The 17,091-nt window shown below is 43.2% G+C and overlaps 1 protein-coding gene across 1 annotated transcript in view; it reads left to right on the top strand.

The window, feature by feature from the left end:
• Positions 1 to 16,694, top strand: part of ANKRD13C (ankyrin repeat domain 13C) — a 459,935-nt gene extending 443,241 nt beyond the window's left edge. The window contains exons 12-13 of the mRNA XM_086953854.1: positions 9,200 to 9,300; positions 14,533 to 16,694. Coding sequence (XP_086809980.1) covers positions 9,200 to 9,300; positions 14,533 to 14,663 — 232 coding nt within the window. The 3' untranslated portion in view covers positions 14,664 to 16,694. The remainder of the gene's footprint in view (positions 1 to 9,199; positions 9,301 to 14,532) is intronic.
• The last annotated feature ends 397 nt before the right edge of the window (positions 16,695 to 17,091 follow it).

Raw genomic sequence — 17,091 nt, 5'->3', positions numbered from 1 at the left:
TTGCTGGTCAACCATTTGTCTTGGCCTGCAGGTGAGCCTAGGAGGCTGAGAGAAGGTTATGTGACCTCACCACCAGCCTTTACAAGCCCTCCCCACAGGGTCTCAGTTCAGGCCTCGAGGCTGGAAGCACAGAGGACAAGAGCAACTTGCCTGCCAGAAATGCTGTCCTTTTTTCTACCTACAATCATTTACCAGGGCTCCTCAACATCGACAAACATGGAATCAGACACTCACTTAAATCAAACAAAATAACTCCATCCACCACTCACTCACCAACCACTATCCACCTCTAAAAGCACTCGTATATACCATTTTACCCCTACATTCACTCAAGGGCCATTTCACTCCTAGACAACACACAACTACATTCAATTTCACAAAACACCAGTACACTGCTAACCCACTCTGAAAATATTCATAATCCCCTCGAACACCCTCTTCTATTCCACTCAAAATCCTTGCCCTACCTTTTGACTTCTTAAATACTGCCCCTAACCAGTCATCATCAGTCCTCTGCTCAATCATCTTTCATCCCTCTCTCACACCACCCTTTTTCATTATCACCCAAAACTCAGAAAACATTTCTATACTTCCTTTAACCACTAAGGCTACATGATTCCCCCTCCCCCACTCAACTTACAGCCAACCCTCCTAACCAATTTTTATACACATTCCCATCCCTCCTTCTACATCCTCATCTCCCCAGTTCTTCACAGTCAAATCCTACACATGAGGGTACTACCCCAATATCAGATATTACTATCACAACAAAACCAAACACATACTCACTCGCTTCTTCTAAACAGATCATCACACAATTACAAATTCTCATCTTTCCCAAAATGCCATATTGCATCCACTTTGCTCATACCAACACAATCAACACATATTCAAAACCAGGTCCCCCTCATACTTTCCAAACAGACATCAAATGCTTACTCCACACATACAACAACATTCACTCACCCACCTGTCATACATTGCAGAATTCAGAGCCATAAAATCTTGTCCTTGTGTGCAACATCTACCCACCACCCGTATACGCTCCACATTCAACATACACAAAGGAAAGCAACTTCACACTACTCTTCATACCCTTTCATCCGCTTGTTTATCACACAATACCTTTCAAAATCAGCTGTGCAGCCCATCACCTGAACCTCAACTTCTCTCGCTCCAATACTCAAAACACACCCAGACCCAGCAAAATGTCTTCTAAGCCTGTTAGATGAAGGGAAAACCCACAAATAACACATTTTCTGTCCTGCTACCTTTAACACCATCAACAATAGCACACCTCATACAACTTCTAAGGACAATGTTCCACCTCCTGCAGCACATAATCACACCACAACCAAAATGTGTTAATTAAGCTGTCGACTAATCAATGCTTGTTAGAAATGGGGGTCTCTATTTGGGAGGTTCTTTCCCTGTCCAAGTAGAGACCCTTCTTCCTAGTCAGGATAAAGGGGATACACTACTGAAGTAATGCTCACTCCCTTGGTAGCTTGGCACGACCAATCAGGCCCATCTCTGAGGCAGTGTGTAAAGCATTTGCACATAAAGAACAGTAATACAGTGAAAGCACTACAAAAGGATAACACACCAGTGTTAGAAAAAAAAAAAATCCAGCATACAGTTCTCCGAAATCTCAGTAATCAAAAATAGACTTTAAATACACTTCCTTGAAGTCGCTAGGTCTGCCCTGGGCTATCATAGCGGCGTGAACTACAAATCCAAACAGTTCTGGCTGACCGTAGCATCGCAGGCCAGTTACAGCGTCGGAGAGACCCGCAAAACAATACCTTTAGAGATGCATGGCCATCAGTGACCTCTCGTTGAGCTCCCCAAAGCCAGCGTTGTCAGGATTATGTTCCAGAGGTCGGTGCAGTAGTCATCTGGCTCTTGAAGTCACACGTGTTGCAGATTGAACTACTCGCGGTTGAAGTCTGGAGCACCGGCGTTGGGGCTGTGGTGTGAAGTGCAGCGCGCCCTCAGGTCATTGTGCAGGCAGCGGCTCGGTGACTGTCGTCCATCGGTGTCGGTGAGACAAGGGCTGCGGTTCAAAGTGATGCGATGCTCAACACCATGCTGGCCGGTCATGGTGCAAGCAGCAGCGTCGTTGTTGCGGAAGCGCGGTCATCAGTTGACGAACCGGAGTCAAAGGCGCTGGTAGGCCAAGGCTACGGTGTAGGATAAGGCGGTGTGTCGTGTAACTTGCAGCGGTGCCTTCAAAACACGGTGCAAGCAGCAGCGTCTGTTGGCGTGGAGCACCATCATTGGAGATACCAAGGCGGCATCGTGAAGAGAGGCACTGCGGTGCCCACATTGCACGGTGCAATCAGCGGCTCATGGCAGCGTCTAACGAGGTCCTTGGTGAGAATAGGGTTGCGGTGCGAAGTGCGGTGATGCCCTCTGCGGTGCCTTCAGGACATGTAGCCTGCAGCAGCGTCAATGTTGGTGTTGGGTTGCTTTTTCTTCTATTGCAGCTCAAAACACACAGTTCCGAGTGCTGGTGGCTGATGAACTTGAAGACTTTGCTTTTCCTGAGACTTCATGAACAGGGGGCAAGCTCTACCGCAAGCCCTTGGAGAAACTCAAACAAAGAAGTTGCAGAACGTTCAGTCCCGTCCTTTCTCTGCCCAAGACAGAAACAGCTACTGTAGGCCAACACAGCAAAGCACACAGCAAAATGGTAGTTCCTCCTCACAGCTTCTCCAGCTCTCTTCTTTGCAGTTTTCTGAGTCCAAAAGTGTTCTACAAACCTGGGGTCTGGGCCCCAATATGTATACCACATTTTCCTTTGTTCTCCTGTGAAAGAGAGTCTCTGTGCCTAGTCAGTCCAGCTCTGTCCGTCTCTGGTCCAGCTTGCTGGCAGGAGGTGGAGACAACATTGTGTAAGGCATACCAGGCCTATTCAGATGCAAGAAAATCTCCTCCCACTACTCTAAATGCAGCCCAGGTCTATTCAACCAGCCCCGACTCATCCAGGAAAGGCAGGACACACCTCAGCCTGGCCAGTGGCTGTCTACAGTGAATGCACATCCCCAGCCTCTGTCGCTCCAAAGCCAGACAGTCAATCCTCAACCCAGCAGAGGCACACAGGATGGTTAAGCAAGACAATACCCACCTTCTAAAAGTGGTATTTTCAAAACGGAACCTAAAAATCATCTTTACTAAAAGGTCCATTTCTTTTATCATTCTGAGTTAAGGCATACTAAACTCCTTCGTTTTTCACTATAAAACTTTCAAATAAATTAAGTATATCCCATTCTGTCCTATGGAACAGATAGCCTTTCAGTAGTGAAAAACTAAATACACTATATTTCACTATCGAACATGTCACACACATCAGACCAGTACATGTCCTACCTTTCATATACACGGCACCCTGCCCATAGGGCTACCTTGGGCCTACCTTAGGGGTGACTTACATGTCATAAAAGGGAAGGTTAGGGCTTGGCAAGTGGGTGCACTTGCCAAGTCGACATGACGGTAAAAACACACACTACAGTGGCAGGTTTGAGATACCTTTACCGGGCAAGTTCGGTTGGTGGCACAATCTGTACAGCAGGCCCTCCAGTAACATTTGATTTACATGTCCTGGCACTCTGTGGACTTTACTAGGGACTTACCAGTAAATCATACATGCCAATCATTGAAACACCAATCCAGAACAAAATTTACAGTAGGAACACTTGCACTTTAACACTGAACAGCATTGAGAACACACTCAGACACTGAAACAGCAAAAACAGAGGAGTCAAAACCAGGAGGTCAGAAAGCAAAAAGACAGGGGAAACATGCCAAAAGATGCCAGGTCTAACAATGCTCAATCCATTTCCAAAAGTAAGTACCACCTCTTCGACATGTTGACAAATACAGAACCTGACCTACTCTTCATAACTGAATTATTGCTGGGGGAATACAAGGCACCAGTATTGCATGAAGCTGTCCCACCAGGATGTCAGACTGACACACAAAATAGCATATGCAAAAGGCAGCGGCTTAGCCATCATACTTGAGGTCAACACCAAATGTCACCAAAGCTGAGGATGTTATGTCCTCCATGTCGGATTCAATTGTATCCCAAGCTTTTGCTGTGCCATTCTCCTTTACAGACCATCACCCAGCAAAGTAACATTTACAGACTCGTTTCTTGACAGTTTCAAGCCTTCTTACGATATATTTAACATCTATACATCCTCGATGACCTGCACATATGGTTTGGGAAACCTATTATGCCCCCCCCCCCCCCCCCCCCAGAACGATCAACATTCTCTAAATCCGCTTATCCTAAAACCTACACTCATCGCGGGATACATCTGAGATGTCGTTTTCCCAACCCAAAGTATTACTGAAGTCACTTGGTCAGAGTCCCACCTGGTGGCTTTCCAACACAAGACACCACAGATCACCCCAGACAAAATCACCCTACCTACATATCGTCCTTGGAACACATTTTTGAGAATTTTGAGGACCAAGAAACTCAACTTACCTCCAACACAGATCTGGACACAATAAATGTAGTCAAAAACTGTGTGGATGGATCCATGAACATTTAAAGATGACCAACAAACCAACTACTTGGATGAATGCGATATTAAAAAAGATAAAACAACAAATTGCTAAGCTTCAGCACAATCAACCCTACAACAAAATGAGCTTACACAGACAAAACAGAATGTACAAGTCAATAATCTAAAAGGCTGAGAAACTATGACTTAATCAGAATCACGATGCAAAATGTGCCAATATTGCAAACCAAAATGCACAGAAGGAACCCCTGTCAAGATTTTTCAAACAAGCTAACAAATCATTACACAATCAAAGCAGAAAAACAGCACCACCCAATTTGCAATAAACCCCGTCAGGGGTAGGTTAACACAGCCTCTCCACTCCTTCAAAGGAATATTGCCAACTGAATTTCTGGATTTTCTCAAGGCAAGCAAGTCAGCCTGTTACCCCACTAACCCCTATACTCCACAAATCTTCAGAAGAATTATTTCACCAATTCTCCCCCATCCCTCCCCCCCCCCCCCCCCCCCCCCCCAGTCAGAACACTGATCATCAGCTCCTAAACAACAGGAGTATTTCCAGAACACTTAGAAAAAGGCATAAATACGGCTGTTATTAAAGAAAACAAGCCTGGATCCTTAGGGCCTGGCCACCGTCTCACATATACTCAAGACCACAGCTGGAGGAAGATCCTTCTCCTACCTCGCAGCAAAGACCTTGAGCACCCTGCTTCTCCACCTCAGGCAATCACTGTCACTGCCTCAAATCAGGAAGGACATCAAGACCTCCCTCTTCGACTGAACCACATTGCCTTTGAAGGACCAGCAGACCCCCTTAGCACCTTGTGACCCTTACGTGTGATTAGTTGCACTTTACAAGTACCTTGATTGATTGATTGAAGACCTCAACAGCTATAAAATTATAGCAAACAGACCATTTCTGGACAAACTTGTAAAAAATGCAATCTTTGCCAGATGTGAAAATCAATTGAAGATAACTCTCTACTTTCCGACTTTCAAACATGATTCTGTTCAGAAATAGGCTCTGTTCCCCATCTGGGATTTCCTAAAAAAAAACACAGTAGACCAGAATAGGGTTGCTGTTGTACTTTATTTGGACCTTTTAGCTGACTTCGACAGTCTATCAAGACTCACTAATCCTAAGACTCGACGAAGCCTGCTTAGAGGATACGGCTCTTGTTTGGATCACATGATTGTACAAATAGAGCAAATACCATCCACATTCCTCCTTCCTCAATCAAACCCTACAGCATAAAAGCAGGAGCTCCTCAAGGCTAAATCATCTCACCATGCTTTTCAACATTTACACGAAATAATTTCTGGAAGTGATTAAGCATTTCCGGCTCACCTGCTATAACTACACAGATGGCACACAGATATATCTTAAATTGCAAAGCCCCAACAACATAGGAAAATAAAATATCTTCAGTTGCCTCCATGACGGTGATCAGTCACACAAAAGGTAATGGGAGGAATGTTTGCAATAAGTCTTATAAGAAATTTCTTGGGGTAGCATTCCAACCCATTGTTCTTTTGCCCACCTTTCCATGTCAGTTTGAACCCAGCCATATGCAAATCAGTCTTGAGCCTGCTCCAATAGGAACAGTCCAGCCTGAACTGCCAGGGATGTCCTCCCTGATCCGAAACCCATATCAAGACTGCTTTGCTCTGATTGGGGCTTATCAGTCGGTTGTAGCTTGGTTCCCGTGGCACAGTAAACACAAGACCCATGTCTGGGCATACTTTTGCTGCTTACTATGTAAATGAGTGCGAGTGGTTTTCACAGTGTAAGTATTTTCTAAGAGTACTAAGCTACTACAAAAGTTAAATTAGTATACTAGGTGCACAACTGAGTGATACTACTTTTAATATATATTAAGTGAGTGACTATATATGTGTGTGAGTGGGTGTCTGAGTGGCTATATGAGTGTGCAAGTGGCTGTATGGGTGTATAAGTGGGGTGTGAATAGCTCTGTGGGTGAGTGGCTGTGTAAGTGACTACAGAGGTGAGGCTGTATGGGTGCGTGTGTAGCTGTTTGGGTGGGTGTTTGGTTAAGTGAGTTGGTGTGTGAGTGACTGCATTGGAGAGGGTGTCTGAACGGCTGTATGGGTTTGTGAGTGGATGTGGGAGTGCTTATATGGATGTGAGTAGCCGTATTGAGAGGCTGTGTGAGTGGATGTATGAGGGGCTTGTATAGGTGAAAGTGTGTGTATGAGCAGCTGAATGGATAAGTGAGTGACTGTATGGGTGATTGAGTGGTTGTATGGGTGAGTGAGTGGTTGTGTGAATCCTTTTATGGGTGTGTGAGTGGGTGTATGAGGTTGTATGGGGGGTCTGAGTGGATGTGTGAGTAGTTTGTCATCAGTGATGTCATTGGCCATGTCACGAGTGAATGTACTATGTGAAGTCCTAAGCAGTGCATTGCTGTGGGCATACGTTTTAGTTAGCTCAGGTGACTATAACTGATGAATTTCATTTGTTTTGTACGAGTGAAATCTGAGCCTAACTATAACGTCCCTGTTACGTTTGTTTTGTTTTTTTGTGAATTTCTATGGTATTTTTTATTCTATTCGCTAACTATTAACAGCCGACTAGTGAATTTCTAAGGTTTTTTTTATGTTCTTTGCTAACTAGAACATCCCTATATTCGTTGTGGGTTTATTTTGCAAAGTGCTATGTTTTAATAAATGTTTATTCCAAATTAAAATGTCCTTGTAACCTTTAGTTTTTTTAGGTGAATTTTTAGGGTTTTTCTAATTTTATTTCCTATTTGTAACCTTTTAGCCTTTCAGAGTGTGAGATTGAGTGCATGAGAGTCTCAGTGGGCAAGGGAGTGGTTGTGTGAGTGTCTCAATGGGTCTGGGAGTATCTACGTAAGTATCTCACTGGGTGTAAGAGTGGGTGCGTGAGTGTCTGAATGGATCTGTTAGTGGGTGTCAGTGGGTCTGAGTGGGTTTGCGAGTGCCTCCATGAGTGTGTGATTCAGTCTGAGTGAGCGCATGAGTGTCTCACTCGGTCTGTAAGAGAGTGCCTGAGTCTTTGTGTGGGTCTGTCAGTGGGTGTATGAGTGTCTCAGTGGGTCTGGTAGTTCGTGCATGAGTCTGAATGGGTCTATGAGCGTCTGAGAGCTCTGTTTTTGTTTTACTCTCTTCCTCTCTGTTTTGCATAAACTGCTTGTTTTTGTGCCCTCCATTTTGCCTTTTCTGCTCATAGTCCTGCCCTCTGTTTTTCCCTCTTCTGCCCTATTTTGCTTTTTCTTCTTGTTTGTTTGCCCTCTGTTTTGCCATCTTCTGTATTGGGGAAGGGGCAGCGCCCCATCTGCGGGCCAATTCCAGCCCTAGGGACCCCATGCTCCGGCACATGACCCCCTCCTCAATTCAATTTGGACCCCGGGGACACGGTCTCCCGGGGTCCAGCCATGTCTCCCTGATGCCCGGCCATGTGTCCCTTGTGCCCTGGAACCCACCCATGGCACCCAGTGTGCTATGACGGGGACTGTGTGGGGAGCCTCAGGATCCTGCTGTCCCTGCTGACTCCTCGCCTCCTGTGGAAGCCAGCGGGCAGGGAAACAGATGAAAACTCCTCTCCCAGCAAGCGGGAGCAGTTTGACATCTCCCGCTTGCTGGGAGTGGAGTTAGTGTTAGTGCTTGCTCTCATTTTGTGGGAGCTGTCGGCTCCTGCCAAGCAAAAGTAACCTGCTGTGCCCTGGAAGTAGGGACCGTAGGACATAGGGAGCCAGCCCTGTTGGGTGGAGGTCCCCTCTGCCCTTAATGTCTCCAGGAGAGGGCCACGCGGCCGTGTCCTTTACTATACATGGGAGCGCCCTGGGAAGGTTGTCCCCGGGCCGTATATGGCTTGTGAAAGGTGGGGGGCATGCCCTGGGGAGGTGGTGGTCCCCGGGTTCATATATGGCCCGGGAGGGCGTCCGAGCGCCGTCTTCTCATTAACAATAATGGGTTGCATACATATAATAATATATACATGGTCTCGGGGAGGTCGCGGGTAATAGCGGGTGGATGGGGAGGCAGGGGGGGGTAATCTGAGGCCCCTCCTTTCTTTCTTTCTACCCCACTCTCCTGCCCCTCTCCCCCCCGCTCATCCTCCCTCCCCCACTTTTTGATCAGCAATTACATTCTCTTGCTGCTTGGCTTCCTCAAAAAGAACTGAGCCTGTAAGCACACTGCCAGTTCAAGGCTCTTTGGTGTATGGGAGCTACTGATTCCTTAAAGGGACAGTGCATAATTTCACTTTACTGTGCTTAAGCCTCTGAGGATGATTTTTCTGCTTGTATCTTCTCACTTCGTCCAAAGCTGTATTTCTTTATTGCAGCACACTCGAAGGCTCATGCTTCAATGTCGCCTTATAAATGATTGAAAGTTAAAGAATTATGAAAAAATCTACATTGCTAAGTCTTAGGAGTTTGACAAAGGACCACCTTTCCCCTCCTGTGGACATACATAAGTTGAAAATGAAGTGTTTTGGGGTCTCTGCACACAGATGAGAATATTCTATGTTTAGGACTATCAGTGAAGATAGCTATTATGCAGAACTAGGGTTAGAAGTGAGTAACATTTAATTTTCTACTCTTTGTTGTGCAAATATGTCTTAATCCTAGTCTTAGTAATTGTGGAAGTTAAATTGGTGTATTTCTGCTTTTCAGATTATTGAACGTCTTAGAAGTAATTGCGCCTTTCAAGCACTTTAACAAACTTAGAGAATTTGTCCAGATGAAGCTTCCACCAGGATTTCCTGTGAAATTAGGTAACTAAATTAATATATAAACAAAATAAGCATGCCTTGACTGTTTTTATGGTAATTGTTATTTACAGTACATTGATTGCAGTATAAACCCTTGACTTTCTGAGAAATTCAGTTTTTTTGGTATATTATTAACTGCTGTGGTTATTTTTCCCCTGTGCTGGAAAGTGGAATTCTCCTTTATTCATGACGAGCTCAGCTCGTCATCAGCACAGCTCAACTGTGCCTCATGACGAGCTGAGCTCGTCATGAGCATGGAAGGGGTTAACTTTCCATTGAATCATAGAAATACTTTATTTTGGTTTCAAATTCTGAGTTTAACATACGGGGCTTGGTAAAAACACAACTAAAAAAGAGTTTGCTGCACAAAATAGAAGGGAATCTGACATTTTCAAGATTTTTGAAGAATCATCACTGCAATGTCTTTCAGTGGGCCACAATCCACTGCAATGCAACCTATTACAGATAGCCTGAGACAGGATGGACAATCCATAATCTGTGACTGCCCAGAACCACTTCGAAGGGTCTAGTTTCAGAGCCCCATTCTTATTGGCGGAAGGCAGCTACCAATTGTTAAAGCTGCTGATTAAGCAGTTCTGTTTTACTGCCCTCCATAAATTGGAACAAATCTGTGATTAGATAATTCTGACTTTTACTAGGCAGCCATTCAAAATACATAGTGGGAATACATGCCTCCTCTGGGGAACGTATTCAAACACGTATTTCTCGTGCTAGAGCATTAAATCTGCTCTGTACATCTAACTAAAAAATGTAAAGGTGGAGTACACCTTGTTGGATTTCCTGCAAAACATTTTGCTCATCCCTACTCACCTAATGTTTTCTTGCGTTAATGCAAGGGTACCATGTTGCAGGTGACTTACTGTGGAATGCAATGGCAATTCATATGGTTTCACATGAGATTATACAACTAAAGGTATTGTAAAAAAAACTGAAGTGTTTGGGGGTGGAGGGGGAGAACTCAACTCATTCACACAAAGCAGTCCGGGTTACTTTAGGGACAATGGCTAAAGTATTTATCTAGTACTCAAACAGTAAAAAAGTGAAAGTGCAACACAACAAAAACCCCAAACCAATGTATAAAATAGACCATATTTTAATAATTAAAATGGCACCAAAATGACGAAAATTCTACAAGTAGAACTGGAGTTAAAAATATTAACGTTTAAATAACAAAATAGTGCCACAAAGCTAAACTGCTGTGAACTGGTCACGCTAGACCAGATCAGAGTCCAAAGTTATGGCCGACTACAATGGAGCGCGATTTGTATACAAGCACCAGGTTCCAGTGAAAAGTTTACCTTCTGATTGTTGACAGTTTTATGGAGAAAAAGCCGTCATCGGCGAGTCATTAGTGGGGCAAGCTGGATCCGAAGTGGGACTCGACTGCGAGCTGCTGAGGCGCGGGGTCCTGGAGCGGTTGTCTGCGAAGGCAGGAAAGCTTAGAGTGGGCGAATTCTGGAGTCTATGACCAGGAAAGCCCCAGCATCAATCGGATGCTGCTCGTCATCAGTCCCGAAGAAGCACTCGTCATTCGGACTTGAAAACTTTTCTGGAAGTCAGATCTCCTTCTGCAGAGCAAATCAGCAAGTTCGCGTCGATCGGCAATTCTAAGCTTGGGGCTTTGGCTGTGATCCCGGTCTTTAAGTTCCCCAGGCATAAACTTGGAAAAAAGTTTCTAAGTCCCACTTCTTGCAGTTTGGGGGCAAGGGGAGTACACTATAGCCAAGGGTCATGGAGGTGCACAACTTGGGAATTAAGACTCATTTCAGCAGAAGCCGGGAAAGGGGTCCAGGGCAGGTCCAATTGGAACTAGTCAGGGGGGCAGTTGTAGCGGGACAGACCTCTGGAAGCTTGTTGTGTCCCTGTACCTTAAACAGGAGGTTAGCCAACTGACCCTTGGAGTCACTTTTGGGGTCAGGTTTTAGATAGCAGGGCAGTCCTCCTTCTGATTCTTTACAGTAGTTGTCTGAGGAGAGATCTGTGGGGTCCACCTTTATGCTCATTGCCAGCCTATGACTGGCGGGCAAGCCTTGGTCCATCCCTTACACCAGTTTTGGTCCGTTTCTCTACCACCCCTAGGTTTGGCATCTGTTTGATTAGAGCGACAAAGAGGAGGCAGGTCTAGGTGTAAGCTGAACTTGCTATTGACAAGATAGGCATTCTTTGAAGCGCAGTATGGGACTGAGCATAGCCCCCAGGCCATCCTTTCATGGTAGCAGTCCCCCCACTCTTTTCCACACTTAGAGCCTGTTGTCCCGTGCCTGGGAGCAATACAAATCTCACCGCAGGGGAGCGATCAGGAGTCAGGTTACAGCTGGACATTGGTGGCAGGGAAGCCTTTTGTTCCTGGGTAGAAAAATGACAGCTTTGTAAAATCGTAATTTCCAAAATAGTAATATAAAATCCAACTTGGACATTAAATTGGATTTTAGATTCCTACTATTCTGAATTTAGCACCTATTAAATGCAGTATTGTAACCCAGTGTTAACCTATGGGAGAGCCAGCCTCGCCAACTTAGGAGGTTTTTCACTGCCATGACATGTAAAATATTAAATATGCATGCCCTATTTTTTATATACCATGTGATCTGCCCTATGGGCATTTAGAGGTGACTTATTATCAAGCAGGAAGATTTAAGCTTGGCAAAAGACTTGTTTTGCCAGGTTCAAATGGCAGTTTTAAAACTGCACCGCCTGCTGTAGTAACGTGCCTGAACACATGTTTTACAGTACTTCTTTTGTGGGCGGCATAATGAGTGGTTGCATCCCATAAGTAGCATTTAATTTACCAGCCCTGGTTCTCCAGTATTGAATCTTTTATAGATTCACATGCTTGTATCTTCCCCGTCGTCATGGTGGGAGTCTCACGGTAAAAGAATAACCATAGCAGTAAAAGAAAAACTGCATAGAAAACCCATAGGGAAGTATATAGTTTGGTAGCTATCACCATCATTATGTGGTCCAAACACCAACCAATCAGCTGCCAGCCCTGAGATCACACTCCCCAGCAGAGCCACCATACCTCAGATTTCCAACCAGACCAAGAGTGAGCCAAGGATGAATCTAGAGATAAAAAGTTGTCTATCTGCTAAAAAACGGGGAGGCGGGCAGGCCACATGTGAATCTATGAAAGATATCAATACTGGAGAATCGTAGTGTACAGGTAAGTAACTAGTTTGGTTTTTCTCCAGTATTGAATCTTTCATAGATTCACATGCTTGTATCAGAATAGTAAGCAGTGTATAACCCAAGCAGCGTTTGTAGGATAGACCCCTTTTTGTAGGGCTCTGCTTCCTATTAGAGAATTATAGTGAGGTATGCTGCCCAAAGAGAAAATGATGCATATTTTGCTTGTCACCATGTCGATATGAAATATGAAACAATCATCAATGTATGTAACAAACATTCTGGTCAAAATATACAATATAAAGAATGAGATGTACCTAAGTGAAAGAGGTGCCGTAGAACAGCTTGTCCAACTGTGAATCTATGAAAGATATCAATACTGGAGAACCATAGTGTATGGGTAAGTAACTAGTTTTTTACATGTGGTACCATATACTAGGGAACTTCAAGTAAATTAAATCTGCCAATTAGGGTTGTTCCAATTCTGACCTGTTTAGAGAGGAGAGTACTTTAAAACAGGTTAGCGGGGTTAGATTCAGAGTAAACTTTATTCGATCGAAGTAATTAGACCATAAATGTACAATAAAAGAAAAAGATTAAAATACAATTGATATCCAACGGTGTCTGTGCAATCCATAATAAAACCAGTTAATGTAGCGCACTATTATGCCTCGTCATACCCCTTGCTATGACGTCCAAATAAGGATGTTACATGTTTGAATTGAAATCGGGAGGGAAGGGAGGAGGGCAAAATAAATCTCAATTAAGGATCCGCTATGTGCTCCTGCCACCCTAATTGTCAATACCGATTATCAAAATATACTATGGGGCACGCCAAGAGGCCTGGTCACAGCAGATATGGACTTCAAGAGATGTACAATAAAAGGTTAGCAGGGCTAAAGTGTGCTGTCGTAGGGCTAGCAAAAATGGGTTCTGCAAAAGAAGGCCCATTTTATAATCCTAATGTTTAATCAAAGTAATGTATGTATAATGGTACGTTCCCCATTTGCACAAAAGGTATTGCAAGATAATGACTGTATATGTAAAACCTGGCACATTCACTTTTGGAAAGGTTGTGGTTGATTTGTCCTCTCAAGCCAGGATTATTAACAAACACCAATGAAGTCGCCTCTGTATTTGTGGTCCTTGCTGGGACCTCCCAGGGGGTTTTGTTTTTAGAACACAGGTAGCCATTGACGAACACCAAATCTTTGGCAGTAATCTTCATGTGGGAACAAGTTCCATAGAGGTTGTACTCTTCTTCTTCCAACATAGGCAGCAGTGCCCTGACACCAAATATCTGTCTGCATTCTAATTTCTATTTTCGGCACGTGCTACCTCCCATTGGATGTGGGCCCAGGCAGGTGCACCTATGTCCATTACTTTTTTTTACGCAGCTATAAATTAAGTGGTCACACCCACTGATGAAAGTCCGCTAAAAAAGCTAGTAGATCCCAGAAGTAAGAATGATGTGGAGAAATGGCATTAAAAAACATAATAATGGTGAAAAAGTACGAATACACAAGCATTCGGAAAACTAGAGACATGACTTTGTCAGCCTTAGAGAAACTAACATGTTACTCTGCTGAATATGGTCGCATAGTGCCAAAATGAGACTGGCACTGGTCTGTCAGCGGCTTTGCTCTGCATGAACCACTATGTTGTAAATACAATTGCATTGCTAAATTCTGGTTCTGTATTAAAGGCGTTTTGAGTAGCTGGTCCGGAGGATGAATACTCCTGTGCGTTGATAGTATTGTTTTTCTCTTGTAGATTGACGTTTAGCTGTATGAGGTAAACAAACTGTCTTCGTTATTCGTTTGTCTGCAGTAACATTTAGAGAGTTTCAGCGCAATATCCCATTGCAATTTATTGTGAATTGAAGGTGTATGGAGCCGTAATGTGCACAGTAGGCCTCCCTCACTTACTCTTCCACTCCAATCTTAATTGTATTGTGCTTAATGTTGTTATTATTGAAATAGTTAATCCTGCTCGCTTCCATTAGTAACAGTTTGTTTACGCTCTAGCCTGATTCCTGTTTTTGGAGTCCTGCTCTCATGCTTTCGCTTTCTTTTGCAATCTGTCTAGACATCCCCGTGTTTCCAACCATCACTGCCACAGTGACTTTTCAAGAGTTCCGCTATGATGAGTTTGACGCATCCATCTTTACGGTACCTGAAGATTACAAAGAGGACCCAAGTCGTTTTCCTGATTTATAGCGTGTTGGGAAAATGGACAACTAATTCCCTGTGATTATCATTGAAGAGAAGTGGTAATGGCTGACCGGTGCCACGTAGCAGAAGGGACACACAAGCCTACAAATCCGGCGGAAGAAAAGGGAACAGGTGTTGAACATTGCAGCCATCACAAAGGAACATAAAACAAATAATACAGAGGTCCACCCAAACGTGCTTTGGAAAATATGGTTTCGCAGGACAGCCGGAAGAGACGAGAAATTTCGCTGGAAACAAGTGCTGTCATTTCGATGTTTTTTATTTTGTAATTTTCTTCCTAATTAATTGAGCCCACGCGGACCATGACCAGGTGTAACATGACATGTCTTAACTGACTCTTAGCATCTCACCTTACATTCAAGGTGAGTTTGTAAATATGCTTTCAGGCATCTTTTTCATAAATTGTAAACTATGTAACATTATGTATAGTTCATTAATTCGAATGTTAGTTAAACGTGTATAAACTAGAAGGAATGCATTTTCTGTAGACGAATGAACCAAATGGCATCTCGACAAATAATGAAATTTACACATTGCAATACATGTCAGAAATAGCACTCGCCCTGCAGGGAATAAGTTACCTCCTTTAGCACTTTAGTGCAAAACATTGTGGTGCTAGCTTTGTTTTTTCAAAACTGAGTCTTTATTGTATATTCTCGCTATTCTTACTTCCATACCATTTCTTGTGTTAGTCACTAATTTTATTATACCAATACATGTGCAGCCTTGACATGCATGATTTTAAAACCTGTCATTTTCAGATGTTCTGCTGTATCACGTTTCTTTTCCTATTTAGTTATACAGGGTTTCGACCGAAGCTGCATAAAACACTGATTCTACAGAACAAGTTGACCTGGCTGAATTTAACCTTCTATAGGTAACGGCATAATAAACTGGCATATATAAGAATACCATTTCCCCCAAATTACTCCATTTCTTAGCTAGGGAAATGTGTGTTGGTAAACTTTGCACATTACTAGGGAGTCCCGAACAAGCCTTTGTACACCGAAATATTTGCAACGATTTTTAATGTGTCTGACAAGAGCAAGAGTGTCACTTGCAAACTCCTTTGCAGCTTTAAATGTTCGAACTGTACTTGAACAAGACGTTGACATATTGTGGACCTTGTTACTGCGGTGGTTTGTTCATTCCTGCTCAGTTTGTTAGGAGGCTGGGTAAATGCACTTGATGTCCTTCGACATATTTGGGCCACATGATCACCCATTAAACATGTTTTCCTTGAGGAACACATTAAATATTTCAGGAAGTACGTTGCTGTGAGGCACAGTCATTTATAACCTGGTAAGTTGGTACACACATATTTTTGGTCTAAACAAGCTCAGTTATACTGGTCTTCCAGATCACTGCTTTTGTAAACGTCAGTGGGGGCTGAGGAAGGAGCCTTTACAGTTTTGAACTATGCTTTTTATTGATTTCATCAGTAATATAAATCCTTTTGAAACCCCTCCTTTTAAGTAACTCGTTGCCCCACTATTTTTATTTCGAGGCTCAAAATACTAACCTGTGGACGTAGTTAAATCATTTCTCAGCTTTTTTCCCCCCACTGCAAGTAATTGGTACTTATGACTGTCGCAGGTTTAAGATTTATACATAAGTTACCAGAGTATGAAAATCTAATAAAGCGGTAAAGGAAGATAAATGCTCGTTTTCTGTTCGTTTTAACTAAACGATCAAAAGTGATATTAAAAGCTCTTTTTGCATAATTCTGTTTGTGTAAGTTATGTTAATCCGTTTTAATATTTGGGGCATTTTATTGGCGTCATTATGTTCATTAAATGTTGTTGAACATACTCATTGCAGTGTTTCAACATTTCATGCTTGGATACAAATTAAAACTATGAAATGTGAAGGCACTTTGGACAAGGTTATTAAAAAAATGTATGTTTTGAGTTGGGTGAATTGAACATTCAAATCTGTTGCCACTCTGTTAAAACTGTTTATCCAAGGAAGTTATTTTATTGGTCTGTTTTTAAATAAAACCTTGAATTTTCTAAATTTATCTTCGTCTAGTTATTTTCTAAATTGTATTGTACCACAACTGATTTAAAATGACGGCAGTACACTCCGGGGCTATAGTAGGCACTATCGTGCATTTAACCGAAATACTGGTCCTTCATGCTCCTCCATCCGACTTAAAGATCTTTGGTATCCTATAATGCGATGGGAAGGGTCTGTAGTTGCACTAATTTTTAGCAGACCGTGATGAGCTGTGTCTTGGTGGTGTGGATGCTTTTCTAGCAGGGGGAAAATGAAGAAATGTGTCCCCTTAACATGGCTAAGCAGAATTGAGCTAGCTTAGTTTAAGATTTAGAATATGCAGGATAATCCTGGTGGTCTGCAGCACTGCTTCAGCGTAATCTACTTCCTCATTTGTGCTACTGTCTAGTGATTC

Source organism: Lissotriton vulgaris, chromosome 1_1, assembly GCF_964263255.1.
Source record: "Lissotriton vulgaris chromosome 1_1, aLisVul1.2, whole genome shotgun sequence".
Classification (NCBI taxonomy): domain Eukaryota; kingdom Metazoa; phylum Chordata; class Amphibia; order Caudata; family Salamandridae; genus Lissotriton; species Lissotriton vulgaris.
This window is presented reverse-complemented; position numbering and strand designations above follow the sequence as displayed.